General features: G+C 43.4%; 3 protein-coding genes across 4 annotated transcripts in view; 1 reads left to right on the top strand and 2 right to left on the bottom strand.

The window, feature by feature from the left end:
- LOC145850182 (histone-lysine N-methyltransferase KMT5B) overlaps positions 1-4,966 on the bottom strand; it is a 34,775-nt gene extending 29,809 nt beyond the window's left edge. The window contains exon 1 of one of the 2 annotated variants that reach the window (XM_082958011.1): positions 4,518-4,966. The gene's annotated coding sequence lies outside the window, so the exon portion shown is untranslated. Of the gene's footprint in view, positions 1-4,155; positions 4,489-4,517 lie in introns of those variants that run through there. The other variant, XM_082958010.1, reaches the window with a different exon arrangement.
- Positions 4,967-5,561: 595 nt separating this feature from the next.
- On the bottom strand, positions 5,562-9,518 carry LOC106587964 (heat shock factor-binding protein 1). Its single transcript, XM_014176624.3, has 4 exons — positions 9,355-9,518; positions 8,736-8,802; positions 8,170-8,294; positions 5,562-5,963 (listed from the first exon to the last, which is right to left on the bottom strand). The coding sequence occupies exons 1-3, from the start codon at positions 9,400-9,402 to the stop codon at positions 8,173-8,175; spliced, it is 237 nt and encodes a 78-aa protein (XP_014032099.1). The 5' UTR covers positions 9,403-9,518; the 3' UTR covers positions 5,562-5,963; positions 8,170-8,172.
- Positions 9,519-12,154: 2,636 nt separating this feature from the next.
- LOC106587963 (solute carrier family 66 member 2) lies at positions 12,155-19,324 on the top strand. The gene is made up of 4 exons (XM_014176623.3): positions 12,155-12,372; positions 12,593-12,726; positions 13,243-13,459; positions 17,436-19,324. Exons 1-4 carry the CDS (start codon positions 12,155-12,157, stop codon positions 17,608-17,610), a joined length of 744 nt encoding a protein of 247 aa, XP_014032098.2. The 3' UTR covers positions 17,611-19,324.
- Positions 19,325-20,588: the final 1,264 nt, after the last annotated feature.

Here is a 20,588-nt window from a genome sequence, read left to right as displayed (position 1 = left end):
CAGTGACACGAGCTTACCAGACGAGCTAAACTACTTTATGTTTCGCTTCGAGGCAAATAACACTGAAACATTAACGAGAGCACCAGCTGTTCCGGAAGACTGTGATCATGCTCTCCGCAGTCGATGTGAGTAAGACCTTTAAACAGGTCAACATTCACAAGGCCGCAGGGCCAGACGGATTACCAGGACGTGTACGGCGAACATGCGCTGACCAACTGGCAAGTGTCTTCACTGATCTTTTCAACCTCTCCCTGTCCGAGTCTGTAATACCAACATGTTTTAAGCAGACCGCCATAGTGCCTGTGCCTAAGAACACTAAAGTAACCTGCCTAAATGACTACCAACGTCTGTAGCCATGAAGTGCTTTGAAAGGCTGGTCATGGCTCACATCAAGACCATTATCACAGAATCCCTAGACCCACTCCAATTTGCATACCGCCCTAACAGATCCACAGATGATGTAATCTCTATTGCACTCCACACTGCCCTCTCCCACCTGGACAAAAGGTACACCTGTGTGAGAATGCTATTCATTGACTACAGCTCAGTGTTCAACACCATAGTGCCCTCAATGCTCATCAATAAGCTAAGGACCCTGGGACTAAAAACCTCCTTCTGCAACTGGATCCTGGACTTCCTGATGGACTGCCCCCAGGTGGTAAGGGTAGGTAACATATCCGCCATGCTGATCCTCAACACGCAGGCCCCTCAGGGGTGCATGCTCAGTCCCCTCCTGTACACCTGGTTCAGTCATGATTGCACGGCCAGGCATGACTCCAACACCATCATTAAGTTTGCCGATGACAACAGTGGTAGGCCTGATCACCGACAACGACGAGACAGCTTATAGGGAGGAGGTCAGAGACCTGACCATGTGGTGCCAGGACAACAACCTCTCGCTCAACGTGATCAAGACAAAGGACATGATTGTGGACTACAGGAAAAAGAGGACCGAGCACACCCCCATTCTCATCGACAGTGCTGTAGTGGAGCAGGTTGAGAGCTTCAAGTTCCTTGGTGTCCACATCAACAAGCTAACATAGTCCAAGCACTCTAAGACAGTCGTGAAGAGGGTACGACAAAACCTATTCCCCCCTCAGGAGACTGAAAAGATTTGGCATGGGTCCTCAGATCCTCAAAAGGTTCTACAGCTGCACCATCGAAAGCATCCTGCCTGGTTGCATGACTGCCTGGTATGGCAACTGCTCGGCCTCCGACTGCAAGGCACTACAAAGAGTGCCTTGCATACGGCCCAGTACATCACTGGGGCCAAGCTTCCTGCCATCCATGACCTCTATACCAGGCGGTGTCAGAGGAAGGCCCTAAAAATTGTCAAAGACTCCAACCACTCTAGTCTGTTCTCTCTGCTACCGCACGGCACCGGAGCGTTAAGTCTAGGTCCAAGAGGCTTCTAAACAGCTTCTACCCCCAAGCCATAAGACTCCTGAACATCTAATTTTTATTTTACCTTTATTTAACTAGGTAAGTCAGTTAAGGACAAATTCTTATTTTCAATGACGGCCTAGGAACATTGGGTTAACTGCCTTGTTCAGGAGCAGAACGACATTTTTTACTTTGTCAGCTCGGGGATTCGATCTTGCAACCTTTCGGTTACTAGTCCAACGCTCTAACCACTAGGCTACCTGCCCGAGCAATGGACATTAGACTGGTAGAAATCTGTCCTTTGGTCTGATGATTCCAAATTAGATTTTTGGTTCCAACCGCCATGTCTTTGTGAGACGCAGAGTAGGTGAATGGATGATCTCCGCATGTGTGGTTCCCACCGTGAAGCATGGAGGTGGTGGTGTGATGGTATGGGGGTGCTTTGCTGTGACGCTATCGGTGATTTATTTAGAATTCAAGGTACACTTCTACAGCATGGCTACCACGGCATTCTGAAGAAACATGCCATCCCATTTGGTTTGCGCTTAGTGGGACTATCATTTGTTTTTCAACAGGACAATGACCCAACACACCGCCAGGCTGTGTAAGGGCTATTTTACCAAGAAGAAGAGTGATGGTGTGCTGCATCAGATGACCTGGCCTCCACAATCACCCGACATCAATCCAATTGAGATGGTTTGGGATGAGTTGGACCACAGAGTGAAGGAAAAGCAGCCAACAAGTGCTCAGTGTATGTGGGAACTCCTTCAAGACTTTTGGAAAAGCAATCCAGGTTTAGCTTGTTGGCACAATTCCATGAATGTGCAAAGTTGTCATCAAGGCAACTGGTGGCTACATTGAATAATCTAAAATATATTTTGATTTGTTTAACAGTTTTTTGGTTACTACATGATTCCATTTGTTATTTAATAGTTGATGTCTTCACTATTATTCTACAATGTAGAAAATAGTAAAAAATAAATAAAAACCCTTGAATAAGTGTGTGTTGCAACATTTCACAGGCTACCAAGGGTGGCTAACCAACCTCCAGGCAATTCTTAAAGGGGCGGTGTTGTATTTTGAGACAGGCCTACATTGTCTGATGCTCTATGGGAAGAAAGATAGTAATGCATTTTATTTATATGTTAGACCTTCTTTGGAAGAAGGGGAGGGGACAAGTGTTTTGAGCTTTCGGACAAGTAAAAAAAATATATATAATATTTCCTACTTGCTAAAAAAAAAGTTATGCCCTGATATAATTCTTCTATTTTTCTCTCTGCATTGTTGGGAATGGCCGTAAGTTAGTCTACACCTGTTGTTTACAAAGCATGTGACAAATAAAAAGTTATACTATTTTCTATTATTCTAACTCTCAACAGTAAATTGAGACTCAGACTGAGTCCCCCCCCCCCAAAAAAAAATATATAAATGGTGTAGAATCTTCAGATTCAGATTATATCTGCAGCGCCACTTAGTGGTCGAATGAGGGAAGCCGCTTTGGCCGACTCAAATTTGGTACGTTTGTATGAGACGTGCGTGATGATGTCTTATTTGGCAGCCAGATAACACATTACAATTAAATATTGATCGGAAGTTAAACTAATAGGCAATAGAAGCCATGCATTTATTTTAAGGAACAATGGATTGGTAATACTTCTTTAGCTAGCTACACCCTTGAACACTAGCAACTGAAATACGCCCTGGCGTAACGTTAGTGTTGCTAGCTAACTAGCTACGTCAGTACTAGCTAACAACAACACAAGAGGTTGTACTGATAGGGCCGTGTCAAAAAAAAAACTGCTGGCAAATTAGTGCAACACCTCATTCTGGGGGTACGCTGCATTTGGTATATCAATGTCAGAAACGTTACCACATCATGCGCGAGTTAACGTTAGCTAGTTGACTGTTTTGAGAAAAGCGTTCAACGAGGAACCCGGAAGGACACCACTGATGCATGTTTGTCAACTTTCCATTTCAAACAGGGGCCTGATAATAGCCAACTCGCCGTTAATATAGCCTATTTGCCTGTCAGAGGGTGTACATTACGCAATATTTAGCTAACGTTAGCGGTGTATGTAGGTGGCCCGGCATTAGTTTAACAAATTATGATGGCTTAAACTTGAAAGCGACTGACCATTTACATAAAGTTGACATACACATCTCACTCACCGGCACTGCTAATATACGTTTCAATGCTTTGGTGTTAACAGGGTTTAGTCATGTTAGTTAGCTAACATTAATCAATAACAGTAAGTAAAACACCCATGTTAACTAGCTAAAGCAAATCATCTTTATAAACTAGCTAATTATCTACCAGTTAGATAGGTACCGAAACAATCTAGCTAGTGATTTTCAACACCAAGTCGAGCGTAAATACACCTCTAATATACAAACAATGTACGATAAACACGTAGCTAACGTTAGCTAGAATGTTTTGAAAAGCAAAATAGACAAACACTCGCCCAGGCCCAATAATCGAGGTTTGCTAGCTAGCTAGTATCGCTAACGCTAGTTCAGGCAAACTGACTACCTTGTCCATATCTCGTTGTTTTCTTTATTACTAGGTAACTTACTATCATGGCTGAGTTTGCATGTTTACTAGCGCGCTAGCTAGCTACATTATCTGACTAACGTTACAGTAACTAGCTAGCTACAAAACTGCACAGTTGTTAGCTAGGTAACTTGCGTTCTCAAAACATTTTTCACCCATAGAAAAGTGGCAGGACGTCTTGCAACGACCATCACGACTGAACAAATAACGTAAATACTCACTAAATATTTATTCCAGGATGAGCAGGAACATTAGATAATCCTTCAAAAAAATCGAGAATTGGCACGACACTGTAATCGAAAATTTCGTCGGAAACAAAACATTTCAGAAATTAACATTAAAATTCAAGATGGCGGCTAGCACAGGAGCGAGGAGAAAGGCGTAGTACTGCCATCCAGAAGAAATAGACCCAAGGAATACTCCAGCCATTCGGCATCAATCATGTCCAATAGTTTAGGATTAAACAGATTAAGTCGTTTTGACAATGAAATTAAGTTAACTGATGATTTCGAGAAATAAAACACCATTCCTTACTTTGTAAAAATTATCGGATGTACACAAAAGTAGTGCTGCATAAACAAACCTGTAAAGCGCTTCCTAAGAAGTCAACGACAGCTGATAGGATCTACGCTCTTCTGCAGTCACACTCCGATAGAAAGCAAGAGAAGAGCAGCAAATATCGTGCTATAAGTCTATCTGCATAAAAGATGGCATGTGAGCACAAAGGACTATTCTATACGGCAATACAACACTGACTCTCACAATACTCTTTTTTTCCAAGTACAATTTGAACAGTTGTTCAGAGACCGGTTTACCGGTCGACCTATCTATGGCACAAGTTGATGTGCGGTAGCTACGGTTCTAAGGTACGTGTAGTTAAATCCATACACGCCAGCAAACGATATATCTAGAAATCTGGGCACAGAGGAGTAATACAGAAATCTGCAATGTAAACGACATTATTTGTCTAATCTCAGCTGTAAAGACACCTCTGCTGATGTCATGTTCAAAGCATGATATTCTTAATCATACAAAAAAATAAAGAATCTAACACTACCAGCTGCAAGACGTTCTCTCTCTCTCTCTCTCACACACACACACGGGCCGATTTGGCTACGAATGGGTGAATTGCCGTATCTGAAGGACTAGTAAGACATTCTGCACCAAGTTTTAAAACGAAGCAAGATATTTCTGGGTTGTTGTCCTTTCTTATTTGACAGTGTAGATCAGTGCCCAAACCTATGTAATTCCATGGTAGTTCATGTAATGACACATTTGTAACATATACCAGTTTGCAATGTGTCATACACTGACTTTCCGATTGAAAACGTTAGAATAAATTGCAGTAGCATACAAGTTGTGCATTTCTATTTCACGCTTCCCTCTGTTACATTTTTAAAACCCTACTCCTTGAGTATGGTGGATGTGGGTGTTCACTGCTTTTTAACCGTTTCCAAACCAGGGCATTATATCCTTCTCGAGGGGGCATTTATTCAGAGATATTGACAGCTTCTTTCAAAATAGGAAAATATACAGTGCCTTGGAAAACAAATATTCACATTTTGTGCACAACTCATGTCCTTGAGGCACTGCCGTTTTCAACCTGTATGAGAGAAGAGGACCAAAGTGTATGCAAGCCCTGGTTTATTGTGAAAAAGACTGAAAGTAAAGAAATCTTAACACACATTTTAGAACATTTGAATAGCAGTAAATTTTTTGTGTTGAAATATTGTTAAAATGTTCAATTGGCTAGTTGACATAATCAGTTACTGGCCCAGTGAGTCACCTGAGTGAGCCATTAAGTGAGCCACCTGAGTGAGCCATCTCAAGTTAAGGAAAATATCAATTCAAAAACAAAACAAATGTCAAGAGTGAACATTATTACAAGAGTTAATATGACTGTAAATATAAAACATGTTACATACACAGTAAATCAAAACACTAACCATTAAAAAAACCTTAAATATACAATACTCCTGAAAAACTGTCTGTTTCCCATTTAGTCTCCACCATCCTGTTACTTGGAAACCTGAAAGTGGAAAGAGAAGAGGAAACGGTAAATAAATCAAATATCTCTCAAATCACAAAAAAAGTAGTTCGTAGAGCCTGACCGATACAGTGCCATCAGAAAATATTCAACATTCGGTTGTTACAGCCTGAAGAAGAAGAATCTTGTTCAACTGTTGCCATGCACCTGCAAACAGTTTGCTCAGATGTGCGAGTGCCTTTTGAATTTTGAGTTGTGTTACAGCCTGAATTCAAAATGGATTACATTTATCCCCCCCCCCCACCCATCAACACACAATACCCCATAGTGACAAAGTGAAAACATGTTTAGAAGTTTTTGCTCATTTACTTAACATGAAATACAGAACAATTATTTACATATGTATTAACATCTGAGTCAATACTTTGTGGAAGCACGTTTGGAGGCAAATACAGCTTTGAGTCGTCTTGGGTATGTCTGTATCAGCTTTGCACATCTGGATTTGGTGATTTTCTCAATTTTCCTTGCAGATTCTCTCACGCTCTGTTAAGTTAGATGGGGAGTGGCGGTAAACAGCAATCTTTCAAGTTTTTCCACAGATTTTAAATGGGATTCAAGTCTGGGCCACTCAAAGACTTTCACATTCTTGTTCTGAAGCCATTCCAGCATTGCTTTGGCTGTATGCTTGGGGTCATTGTCCTGTTGAAACGTAAATCTTCACCCCCAGTCTAAAGTTGTTTGCACTCTGAAGCAGGTTCTTATCACAGATTGTCCTGTATTTGGCTCCATTCATTGTTCTCTCTATCGTTACCAGTCTCCAAGTCCCTGCTGCTGAAAAGCATCCCCCATAGCATGACACTGCCACCACCATGCTTTACAGTAGGGAATGTGTTAGACAGGTGATGAGCTGTGTCTGTTTTATTCCAGTCACTGATTTACATTCAGGCCAAAGAGTTTTATTTTTTTGTCTCATCAGACCACAGGATCTTTTGCCTTATGCTCTCAGTCTTTTACATGCCTTTTTGCAAACTCCAGGTGTGCCGTCATGTGTCTTTTTCGCAGGAGTGGCTTCTGTCTGGCCACTCTCCCATAAAGCCCAGATTGGTGAAGTGCTGTAGAGACTGTTGTCCTTCTGACAGGTTCTCCCATCTCAGCCAAGGAACTCTAGATCTGTCAGAGTGGTCATTGGGTTCTTGCCCAGTTGCTCAGTTCGGTCAGACAGCCAGCTCTACGCAGTCTGGGTAGTTCCAGATTTTTTCCATTTCCTATGTTGGAGACCACTGGGTTCTTGGAAACTTTTTCAACACTCTAAAATGTTTTTATACCCTTCCCCCAGATAGAATTGTGATTAAGCATACAGTATATTTCAGAGCTCTACGGACAGTTCCTTGGACTTCATGGTATAGTTTCTGCTCTGACATGCACTGTCAACTGTGGGACTTTATTTACACATACAGAGATGTGTTTCTTTCTAAATCATGTCCATGGCCACATGTAGACTTCAAATCAAGTTGTAGTGACATCCCAAGGATGATCAAAGGAAATTGGATGCAATTTGGAGTGTCATAGCAAAGAGTTGTGAATACTTATATTGAAAATGAAATACAGAAATATCTCATTTACATATTTTCAATATTTCTAAAAAAACATGTTTTCACTTTGTTATTATAGGGTATTGTGTGTAGATAGATGGGTTAGGAAAAAAAATACATTAAATTCATATATAATTCAGGCTGTAACACAAAATGTGGAATTAAGTCAAGGGGTATCAGTACTATCACCAATATTGTCCTTTTTAACTGCTATATCGGTATGGGCCGATATTCACTGATAACCGATATTGAATAAACAGAATGAAACAAGGGAATCTCATGCTGATCTGAACACCTGCAGCCATTTTCATGACATTATTATTGTCACAAAGTATGAAATCAACATTTGAGGCATAGGTATTGGACAATTGCTCTTTTGGATGGAAATGTATGAGAATTCAGAGTAGAAAAATTACACTTCACTTCCCACTCTAAAAACAATATATCGGCATAGGTAAGTTTTGCCACCCCAAAAATCGTAATCGGACCCCAAAAAAACATATGGATCAGGCTCTAGTAGTTACAATCTGAAAACATACACAGTGTTGTTGACAAATATTGGAGAGTTTAATTGAAACAACCCTTTGAACACACACAGAGGTCTATAGGAGATGACAAAAACAAGCAGAACGCTCTGTGGACTCCATGTTGATTACCTTTTAAGAAGAACCCTGTTCCTCCTTGACCTTGTTCTCCGCCTCCATCTCCTCCACCCCAGCCTGGGTCATCAGGTCACCAATGTTCTTCTCCAGGTCATCGATGCGGCCACTCATCTCATCGAGTACTCTTGTCAAGGAAGTGGGAACAACATTCAGGTACCATGCCTACTATACAAAATATCTCAAACTCCTATCCATAGAACTAAGAACTACCAATCCCTTTGACCCAATCTGTCTGCTTGTTACAGCGGTCCATCAGTAATACAATGCCGATATTAATGTTCTGTATTTTGAAATGTTAGCAAAAGTTGTACATTTCACTGTTAGTCTACAACTGTTGTTTACGAAGCATGTGACAAATACAAGTGTGATTGATTGATTTACACAATTGCTTCAAACCGGCTGACAAAACCGCCAGGATTGTGTGCATTACATGTATCTGAATGATCAAGTCATTGATATCATTAGACTACGCTATGAGCAATCCAATTAAATTGTAACATAAAACTGTGTCATTCTGAAAGTCTGTCTTTGATTGCATTGAAATTGTGAAGGCAGGATATTTCTTCCAATGATCTGGTCTGACATGGTCTGGAATTTATCCTGCATCTGCTGCAGCAATGTCTGGACCTGTAGAAAATGAGGAGAAGGAGGACAGAACATGTTGTAATAACTGTTTGTTGCAATGTGTGGGTGGACACGTTTATATCCTGTAGTATAGCAGAATCTTAGTGCATGCATGCATACTATTGAACCTTGTGGGCGTTAAGCTGCCTCCGATGCCTACACAACAGGGTGTTGCCTCCACCGCTGATACCATGGAAACCATTGGGATTTGCAGTTTTGTCGCCAAAAAACAAAAGTCAAGCTTTACAAGCCGGAACACAATTACATTTAGCCATCTATCACCCATCTATCAGCTACATTTCAATAATAATAGCTGTAGCTAGCTAGCTAAACAGGACTAAAACAAAGGTAATGTAGCTAAACAGAATTTGACTGCAACTATTTCATTTAAAAAAAGTTTATGTTGCTACAAAAACGATTGGAGAAAAAAAACAGTTATAGCAGCACTTTAGCCAGTTAGCCAGCCTGCTAGCTAACGCTAGCTAGTTCTCAGGTTTTCAAATGGGATAGGATATGGCAATGATTTGGGACCGTTAGCTAGATAATAAGACTCACCACCCCAGTCAGGTCCTGTACAGATTTCGGATCCTGGATCTCTGACATTGCACTAAATTCGTGGCGCTGCTGTACGATAGACCACTCACTGGTTAGTCTGAGACGTCTTCCTTCTCTGCACACGAAGCGAAACAACCGTGAATGACTGAGGGAATTATTTTACACTGGCCTGGGTTGAACCGGGCAATGGCCGTTTACCTCATCGGGCAAAAACGGAGAGGGAGGAGCGCCCTTCTCAAATGGAACAGTAATCTGCACCGCTTGGTCATGTTGTCAACAAGGCAGCATGGTGCATCGTCCAGAAACATACAACATATATTTTCCAATAAAATACATTTTCTAACTAGTTTTAATTGGGATGGTAGATAAAGGGTTTTTATCAAAAGCAATCACGTGGAAAAAATAAATACTCTAACTAATTACTACATGTGCTTGATTACCAAACTTTTGTTTTGAGGCAATTTCGCCGTCTGACGGTTAGAGCACGTGAGGCAGCCCGGTTCCAAATGCAATCAACTTTGAGCCGGTGCAAAACACGCAAACACGGGCGCCAGAGCGAGATTAATCGAATCCGTCACTGACTAGCTACAGACCCCCAACGAGTAAACAGTGAAGCGTGAGCATTCTAAATCTCGCGAGTTTACCAAAACGGGAAACGAGCAAACGGTATTGGATTAGAAGTGTTTATAAAATAATACAACATTAATTAGTATTTTGAAGAAATAGAGCAGAACCTGGAACATGATGCATGGCGAACAAGCATTTAGTAGGAAATATATACTGCTCAAAAAAATAAAGGGAACACTTAAACAACACATCCTAGATCTGAATGAAAGAAATAATCTTATTAAATACTTTTTTCTTTACATAGTTGAATGTGCTGACAACAAAATCACACAAAAATAATCAATGGAAATCCAATTTATCAACCCATGGAGGTCTGGATTTGGAGTCACACTCAAAATTAAAGTGGAAAACCACACTACAGGCTGATCCAACTTTGATGTAATGTCCTTAAAACAAGTCAAAATGAGGCTCAGTAGTGTGTGTGGACTCCACGTGCCTGTATGACCTCCCTACAACGCCTGGGCATGCTCCTGATGAGGTGGCGGATGGTCTCCTGAGGGATCTCCTCCCAGACCTGGACTAAAGCATCCGCCAACTCCTGGACAGTCTGTGGTGCAACGTGGCGTTGGTGGATGGAGTGAGACATGATGTCCCAGATGTGCTCAATTGGATTCAGGTCTGGGGAACGGGCGGGCCAGTCCATAGCATCAATGCCTTCCTCTTGCAGGAACTGCTGACACACTCCAGCCACATGAGGTCTAGCATTGTCTTGCATTAGGAGGAACCCAGGGCCAACCGCACCAGCATATGGTCTCACAAGGGGTCTGAGGATCTCATGTCGGTACCTAATGGCAGTCAGGCTACCTCTGGCGAGCACATGGAGGGCTGTGCGGCCCCCCAAAGAAATGCCACCCCACACCATGACTGACCCACCGCCAAACCGGTCATGCTGGAGGATGTTTCAGGCAGCAGAACGTTTTCCACGGCGTTTCCAGACTCTGTCACGTCTGTCACGTGCTCAGTGTGAACCTGCTTTTATCTGTGAAGAGCACAGGGTGCCAGTGGCGAATTTTCCAATCTTGGTGTTCTCTGGCAAATGCCAAACGTCCTGCACGGTGTTGGGCTGTCAGCATAACCCCCACCTGTGGACGTCGGGCCCTCATACCACCCTCATGGAGTCTGTTTCTGACCGTTTGAGCAGACACATGCACATTCGTGGCCTGCTGGAGGTCATTTTGCAGGGCTCTGGCAGTGCTTCTCCTGCTCCTCCTTGCACAAAGGCGGAGGTAGCGGTCCTGCTGCTGGGTTGTTGCCCTCCTACGGCCTCCTCCACGTCTCCTGATGTACTGGCCTGTCTCCTGGTAGCGCCTCCATGCTCTGGACACTACGCTGACAGACACAGCAAACCTTCTTGCCACAGCTCGCATTGATGTGCCATCCTGGATGAGCTGCACTACCTGAGCCACTTGTGTGGGTTGTAGACTCCGTCTCATGCTACCACTAGAGTGAAAGCACCGCCAGCATTCAAAAATGACCAAAATATCAGCCAGGAAGCATAGGAACTGAGAAGTGGTCTGTGGTCACCAACTGCAGAACCACTCCTTTATTGGGGGTGTCTTGCTAATTGCCTATAATTTCCACCTGTTGTCTATTCCATTTGCACAACAGCATGTGACATTTATTGTCAATCAGTGTTGCTTCCTAAGTGGACAGTTTGATTTCACAGAAGTGTGATTGACTTGGAGTTACATTGTGTTGTTTAAGTGTTCCCTTTATTTTTTTGAGCAGTGTATATTTGAAAGGAAATTGCATCCTCCTCGATTTGTTTGATGAAACGCACATTTATTTAATCGCCATTCATTTTCTGCCGGTTGAATTCACTCAACTCTTGACTTTTTCTTATCCTGGCTTTGATTAACAACAGCCTCCCTATCAAATAGGTAGGTTGGCTACAGTCCGTTTTTATTTCTCACCTCGTGTTGATTTGTAATTCATGCCAGAATAAGAGCTCAGCAGAAGTTTCAACTTTGAAATAGGTTCCAGTTTGTCTGACTGATTTGCAGTTGAAAAGTAAATAAACAAAACTACAACAAAATCTTACACATTCTGTTTAGGGCCTAGCTATATGCACAATTGAACTAACGGAACTAAAGTCTGGCATTATGTTCGCTGCGTTGGATCAGAGCCTACTGGTGGAAAGCTGTGCTGTGGTGTCCCATGAGTTGTGAGAGACATGGACAACAGACTGGGTCTGGGTGATGAGGAGGAGGGAGATGTGGGGACCCTGTGGCACTCTTTGGACTGGCTGACATCCTGTGTGATGGTGGTTGGAGGGGCTCTGCCCTACGCCTCACAGTACCAGCAGATCCTTCGGACCAAGAACACAGACGGCTTCTCTACATGCGTCTGCCTGGTTCTGCTGGTCGCTAACATCCTCCGCATCCTTTTCTGGCGAGTGGGTTTGGGTGTTGGGGGGGGTAGTAAGGTTTATCTGGAGTTAATGCAGTGTCAGGTTTTCTGCTAATGTGTGTGTGTGTGTGTGTGTGTGTGTGTGTGTGTGTGTGTGTGTGTGTGTGTGTGTGTGTGTGTGTGTGTGTGTGTGTGTGTGTGTGTGTGTGTGTGTGTGTGTGTGTACGTCTGTCTGTTTGTTTGTGTGTTTTCACACCTGCAGGTTTGGGAAGCAGTTTGCGGTGACTCTGCTCCTGCAGAGTGTGGTGATGATTCTCACCATGCTGGTGATGCTCAACCTCTGCTGCTCCGTACCGAACACCAACCGTATCAGCACCAAACAGCAACACATCACAGGTAACAGCAAACATATAGCACCCATAGAATAACTATCTAACAGCCATCTGACTTCGGCTCCAGGCTTTGGTTACGTTGAAAGCTTGTGGCAAAGGCTAACAACAACCAATTAAAAACCATAAGACAGCCATCTATCACCCATCTATCCACCATTTTAATAACCATCCAGCCACCTCTGCAGCTGTTCTATTGTTTTACCACTGGAGGGAGATATTTGGGAGGAAAGAGGAAACAATAACCTTCCATTATTTACCTGCTGTCTGTGTCTCTCTGTCTGTCTGTGTCTCTCTGTCTGTCTGTGTCTCTCTGTCTGTCTGTGTCTCTCTGTCTGTCTGTGTCTCTCTGTCTGTCTGTGTCTCTCTGTCTGTCTGTGTCTCTCTCTGTCTGTGTCTCTCTGTCTCTGTGTCTCTCTCTGTCTGTCTGTGTCTCTCTGTCTGTCTGTGTCTCTCTCTGTCTGTGTCTCTTTGTCTGTGTCTCTCTCTCTCTCTCCATCCACCCCATCTCTCTCTCTATCAGATCTGGATCCCCGGTTCTTTTGGAGCTGGGACGGCTTTGAGGACTACCTCATCTTCCTGTTGGCCTTCACGCTGCCCTGTGCCTTCACCACCCTTCTCCTCCTGTACTCCTCTCTGTTTGTGGAGTCCCTGGGCTTCCTGGCCGTGCTGACGGAGGCCATGCTGGGGCTACCACAGCTGCTCCAGAACCAACGCAACCACTCCACCACCGGCATGAGGTGAGGCTGAGGAAGCAAACACATTTTCTTCAGGAAATTGACCCACTCTACTCAGATGAAGGATACCAGCCCTCACCTGCTTCTCTCAGCATCCTCTACCAGCCATCACTCACCTGCTTCTCTCAGCATCCCCTACCAGCCCCCTCTCACCTGCTTCTCTCAGCATCCCCTACCATCCCTCACTCACCTGCTTCTGTCAGCATCCCCTACCAGCCTCCGCTCACCTGCTTCTCTCCATCCACTCTTCATACCCATCTATTCCTCCCTCGGTTTTATAATATAATTTAGCCGTGATGTCGAACAGGGATGCAGACCCTGATGAGTGTTTTGTTGTTACATTTGAACATGTTATACATTGGAGCAGAGCGAGCCAAGTTGATACATTGTATAATTTAATTGCCTGGTATAACCAAGAGCACGGGCCAGTCTGAGTAGGCTTTGCAATTGCAAGTTCGCTAGCCTGTCACACAGTCTCTTGCGTGCCAGAGGAAAAATGGAGCACAGCTTCGCAACAGGCATGCCTCCAGCGTAACAGCAAAGAAAACGCCTTGTCTCAAAAAACATGACCAATATTACCAGAGCTACCTTTTTTTCTGCACAATTGGGTGTTGTTTACTGCCACATATCATTATGCATGTTTAATAGGAAAATATAAGCACCCACCATATTAGTTGTATTCCTTCCTGCCATTCCTCCAGACCAATCACAGCTAGGCCTTTGAATATGAGCCAATCAGCCATTCCATGCAGCATTCTATTATACAGTGAACAGGGTCAAGTTAAGTTCAATGTGTTTTATTGACTAGAAGGGTGAAATTAAATTCAATGTGTTGTATTGACTAGAAGTGGGAAGTTAAGTTCAATTTGTTGTATTGACTAGAAAGGGGAAGTTAAATTAAATGTGTTTTATTGACTAGAAGTGGGAAATTCAATTCAATGTGTTGTATTGACTAGAAAGGGGAAGTTATATTCAATGTGTTTTATTGAGTAGAAGTGGGAAGTGAAATTCAATGTGTTGTATTGAGTAGAAGGGTGAATATCAGTGACCAGTTTTTTTGTGTAACGCATAGGCAGAACATTTTAGAAAATGAGAACAAGCGTTTCTAAATTTAATTTCAAAATAAATAATATTTGCTAGCAACAACTGATTTTAAATGAATTTGCCCGTGGAACAAGTTTAGAGGGTGCAATATAATACAATGATATAATATAGGCGACCCTGGATGCACAACGTGGCCTGGGAGGCTCACAGGAATCCACAGTTGGCCCACTCTATCGATGATCCACTTTTCAACTCATTACTTCTTGTATCCCAAATTCTTTTATATTTTTTTATTTTTTTGTTGTTTAGCACTGTAATTTAAGTTTTAAAACTGCAAAATTATCTTTGCGCCATGGAAACATTTGTACTATTACAGGAAATCAGCTTTAAAACTGCAAATGTTCTCTCTGTCCCATGGCAAAATGTGTAGAATTGTAGGAAATTACCATGAAAACTACAAAATTCTTTCCAATTTGAAGAGGCCTTTAAAATGTCCTTTCCCAGGCCTGAGACTTGGTTAGTCCGACCATGAGCTGCAGCAGTAAAACTCCTTGTATGCTTGTAGTTGCTGAATGTTTTTTCTCATCGTGAGGTGAAGCTAATGAGTGTTTACTCTGATGAGAGCTGTCCTCTGAAACACATTCCAGCTGTACCCTGAGACACACTAACCTACTAAATGAACTAAGTTTGTCTCAAATGGCACCGTATTCCAAATCAAATTTTATTTGTCACAATCACATGGTTAGCAGATGTTATTGCGAGTGTAGCGAAATGCTTGTGCTTCTAGTTCCGACCATGCAGTAATATCTAACATGTAATCTAACCTAACAATTTCACAACAACTACCTTATACACACAAGTGTAAAGGAATGAATAAGAATATGTACATAAAAATATATGAATGAGCGATGGCCGAACGGCATAGGCAAGATGCAGTAGATGGTATAGAGTACAGTATATACATATGAGATGAGTACTGTAGGGTATATAAACATTATATAAAGTGGCATTGTTTAAAGTGGCTAGTGATACATTTATTACATACATTTTTCATTATTAAAGTGGCTAGAGATGAGTCAGTATGTTGGCAGCAGCCACTCAATGTTAGTGATGGCTGTTTAACAGTCTGATGGCTTTGAGATAGAAGCTGTTTTTCAGTTTCTCGGTCCCCGCTTTGATGCACCTGTACTGACCTCGCCTTCTGGATGATAGCGGGGTGAACAGGCAGTGGCTCGGGTGGTTGTTGTCCTTGATCTTTTTGGCCTTCCTGTGACATCGGGTGGTGTAGGTGTCCTGGAGGGCAGGTAGTTTGCCCCCGGTGATGCGTTGTGCAGACCTCACTACCCTCTGAAGAGCCTTACGGTTGTGGGCGGAGCAGTTGCTGTACCAGGCGGTGATACAGCCCGACAGGATGCTCTCGATTGTGCATCTGTAAAAGTTTGAGTGTTTCTGGTGACAAGCCGAATTTCTTCAGCCTGCTGAGGTTGAAGAGGCGCTGCTGCGCCTTCTTCACCACGCTGTCTGTGTGGGTGGAACATTTCAGTTTGTCCGTGATGTGTACGCCGAGGAACTTAAAACTTTCCACCTTCTCCACTACTGTCCCGTCGATGTGGATAGAGGGGTGCTCCCTCTGCTGTTTCCTGAAGTCCACGATCATCTCCTTTGTTTTGTTGACATTGAGTGTGAGGTTATTTTCCTGACACCACACTCCGAGGGCCCTCACCTCCTCCCTGTAGGCCGTCTCGTTGTTGTTGGTAATCAAGCCTACCACTGTAGTGTCGTCTGCAAACTTGATGATTGAGTTGGAGGCGTGCATGGCCACGCAGTCATGGGTGAACAGGGAGTACAGGAGAGGGCTGAGAACGCACCCTTGTGGGGCCCCACTGTTGAGGATCAGCGGGGTGGAGATGTTGTTACCTACCCTCACCACCTGGGGGCGGCCCGTCAGGAAGTCCAGGACCCTGTTGCACAGGGTGGGGTCGAGACCCAGGGTCTCGAGCTTAATGACGAGTTTGGAGGGTACTATGGTGTTAAATGCTGAGCTGTAGTCAATGAACAATGGATGTTGACTTAATGGTGCTTCTTCATTATCATAATCAACAGGTTTTGGCAGACAGCCAAAACCTATAATGCATTGCACCTACACAGTGCACTATCTGGGGAATAAGTTGGCATTTGGGATGTATCCTAATAATACTCAGATGACACCCGGCTGTCTGCCAAAACCTGTTGGTTATGATAATGAAGAAGCACCATTAAGTCAACATCCATTGTAGAGTTGCGTCACGTTGATGTGAGACTGTCAGCCATGCCATGCTTCTCTGTTTAAATTGGATTAGATAAATAATCATTAAGATGAGCTACATGAACAGATGCCAAGCTAATACCAGTTTGTGGCTTGGCAGAGGGAGAACGGTGCAACTGCAGACCACAATTCATCTGCAGGAATCCCTCCATATACTTTGTTTGGTACATTTTTATGCTATCCTGGAGCGCACCAGGAGGCAGGTGTGCTCCAGTACAGTAGGTGGCGGTAACTGTATGCTAGCTAGACCTAAAGAAGACTCCGGGACACATCAGGCGGGAGCCGGCACCGTGTGCTAGCTAGTCCTAAAGTGGACTCTGCTACACCTTCTGGGTGTCATAGAGCTATAGGGCCATGTTGGGCTGCCTCAGACACCAGTCAGCCTGGCCTACAGACCTTCTGGGTGTCATAGGGCTATAGGGCCATGTTGGGCTGCCTCAGACAGCAGTCAGACCTATTTGACACTGATGATCAATAATTACCTCTTCAGTAAAATTACGGTGTTCAAACCGAACTAAAGATACACCTGGAGGGAAACAGGTGCAGCACCATGTTTCCTCTTCTCAGTGACTGTCATTCAAAGTGATGGTCAATGATCCTGTTTCTTATTGACATGTTTTCTGTCTTCAGTGTGAACATGGTCCTACTGTGGATGGCCGGGGACAGCTTCAAGACGGCCTACTTTGCCCTGAAGGAGAGCCCGCTCCACTTCCTGTTGTGTGGGCTGACTCAGGTACTTGTGGATCTGGCTATCCTCTATCAAGTGTGTCTCTACAGCCTAGACCCCTGGGACAAACTGGTTTAACTAACTCTAACCCTAGCTAACTCTAACCCTAGCTAACTCTAACCCTAGCTAACTCTAACCCAAGCTATCCCTAGCTAACTCTAACCCTAGCTAACTCTAACCCTAGCTAACCCTAGCTAACTCTAACCCTTGCTAACCCTAAACCTAGCTAACCCTAACCCTAGCTAACCCTAACCCTAGCTAACCCTAGCTAACCCTAGCTAACTCTAACCCTAGCTAACCCTAGCTAATTCTAACCCTAGCTAACTCTAACCCTAGCTAACCCTAGCTAACTCTAACCCTAGCTAACCCTAGCTAACTCTAACCCTAGCTAACTCTAACCCTAGCTAACTCTAACCCTAGCTAACTAACCCTAGCTAACCCTAGCTAACTCCAACCCTAGCTAACTCTAACCCGAGCTAACTCTAACCCTAGCTAACCCTAACCCTAGCTAACTCTAACCCTAATCCTAATCCTAACCCTCTATCAAGTGTGTCTCTACAGCCAAGACCCCTGGGACAAACTGGCTTAACTAACCCTAACATAACTAACCCTAACTAACCCTAGCTTGGAGAGGAGAAGGTGCTCAACTAAGGTGAGATGAGGTTCAACCTGGCCACATCTACATCATGTTTATTATGGTACACTGGGAACCAAAACAAGTTCAGATAGTACCTCCCTGTTTCTGTCAGTTTGGGAGCGTTTTGTTGCATTTCCTGTCTACTGACCGCTACAGGGTCAACAACACATGTCAACACAGGAAGAGCCACCAGTAGGAGTCAGACATAACAGTCATACTACAATACCAAGCGCAGATATACTGAGTGTACAAAACATTAGGAACACCTGCTCTTTCCATGACAGACTGACCAGGTGAATCCAGGTGAAGCTATGATCCCTTATTGATGTCACCTTGTTAAATCCACTTCAATCAGTGTAGATAAAGAGGAGGAGACAGGTTGAAGAAGGATTGGTAAGAGTTGAGACAATTGAGACATGGATTGTGTATGTGTGCCGTTCAGAGGGTGAATGGGCAAGACAAAAGATTTAAGTGCCTTTAAATGGGGTATGTCAAGAACTGCAACGCTGCTGGGTTTTTCACACTCAACAGTTTCCCTGTGTGTATCAAGAATGGTCCACCACCCAAAGGACATCCAGCCAACTTGACACAACTGTGGGAAGCATTGGAGTCAACATGGGCCAGAATCCCTGTGGAACGCTTTGGACACCTTGCAGAGTCCATGCCCCAAAGAAGGCTGTTCTGAGGGCAAAATAGAGGTGTTCCTAATGTTTTGTATACTCACTGTAGTTCACAGGAGTGAACAACATTTCTATTCAAGCAAATTTTGATTGATCTTCACGAGAAGACCAGTATTTATGAAGTTGCCAGGTTTCTCATTAATGTATTCATGTATTTATTTGGGCCGTTTTAGTTTTTCTATTCAAGCTATTTTGACTTGAGTTCTATGAGAAGTGTTCAGTATTTATTAAGTTGCCATGTTGTTCTTGAATGTCGTGTTATATTTATATTTTGGGAATCTGTTTTTATTTTTTAAGTTTTAGTTTGATGTTGATACAGTTATTTATTGGTCGGCCAGTCCTCGCGTCGCTCTTCTGTAATGCTTCATGTCTTCACAGTAATACATACTACTTGCTTCAAGTATACTTCGAGGATAAGAACACAATTTGTGTTTTTAAAAGTGTTGTTCATGAAAATAAATGTGACATCATAATGTTTCTTGTTTCCTTATTATTGTCCTCTGCCTCAGTGTCAGATATAAATATCCCGTTGTGATACCGACACTGGGGGTCCTCTATCTAGATGTTGTATTGAATACACTGCTGCCTATGGAGGTTCCTGTCAGGGGGACATTCTGGGGGTCTAGATGTTGTATTGAATACACTGCTACCTATGGAGGTTCCTGTCAGGGGGACATTCTGGGGGTCTAGATGTTGTATTGAATACACTGCTACCTATGGAGGTTCCTGTCAGGGGGACATTCTGGGGGTCTAGATGTTGTATTGAATACACTGCTACCTATGGAGGTTCCTGTCAGGGGGACATTCTGGGGGTCTAGATGTTGTATTGAATACACTGCTACCTATGGAGGTTCCTGTCAGGGGGACATTCTGGGGGTCTAGATGTTGTATTGAATACACTGCTACCTATGGAGGTTCCTGTCAGGGGGACATTCTGGGGGTCTAGATGTTGTATTGAATACACTGCTACCTATGGAGGTTCCTGTCAGGGGGACATTCTGGGGGTCTAGATGTTGTATTGAATACACTGCTACCTATGGAGGTTCCTGTCAGTGGGACATTGTTCAATGTCCTCGATGTCCTGGCCTGCTGCTGGAGAATCTCACACACACGGAGAGAGTCACACACACAGAGAGAGAGGAGAGAAGCTATAAATTATACTGTAGATTAGATGACTTTCGGAGTACTATTTTCAAAATGTCTCATACTATAAAAGTAGAACATTTTGCATACTGTTTAGTACTATAGTGTGAGTTTTCAGACACGGCCAGTGTGTTTCACGGTTTTCTGTCTGATATCACTTCATCCTAGTTTCCAGTGGTCTGTTACTCCTGTCAGCATGTAGAGGGTTAATGTGACTGACTGACAACACAGGGGGAGTCCCAAATGGCTCCTTGGATTTTTTTTTACCAGGGTCCATAGGGCACTGTTTAATAGTAGTGCACTATATAGGGAATAGGGCTCTGGTATATAGTAGTACACTATATAGGGAATAGGGCTCTGGTCTATAGTAGTACCACTATATAGGGAATAGGGCTCTGGTCTATAGTAGTGTACTATATAGGGAATAGGGCCCTGGTCTATAGTAGTACCACTATATAGGGAATAGGGCTCTGGTCTATAGTAGTACCACTATATAGGGAATAGGACTCTGGTCTATAGTAGTACACTATATAGGGAATAGGGCTCTAGTCTATAGTAGTACCACTATATAGGGAATAGGACTCTGGTCTATAGTA

The sequence above is a fragment of the Salmo salar genome, chromosome 11 (genome assembly GCF_965601325.2).
Source record: "Salmo salar chromosome 11, fSalSal1, whole genome shotgun sequence".
In the NCBI taxonomy this organism is placed as follows: domain Eukaryota; kingdom Metazoa; phylum Chordata; class Actinopteri; order Salmoniformes; family Salmonidae; genus Salmo; species Salmo salar.
The sequence above is the reverse complement of the archived record's forward strand: the minus strand, read 5'-3'. Positions and strand labels throughout refer to the sequence as shown.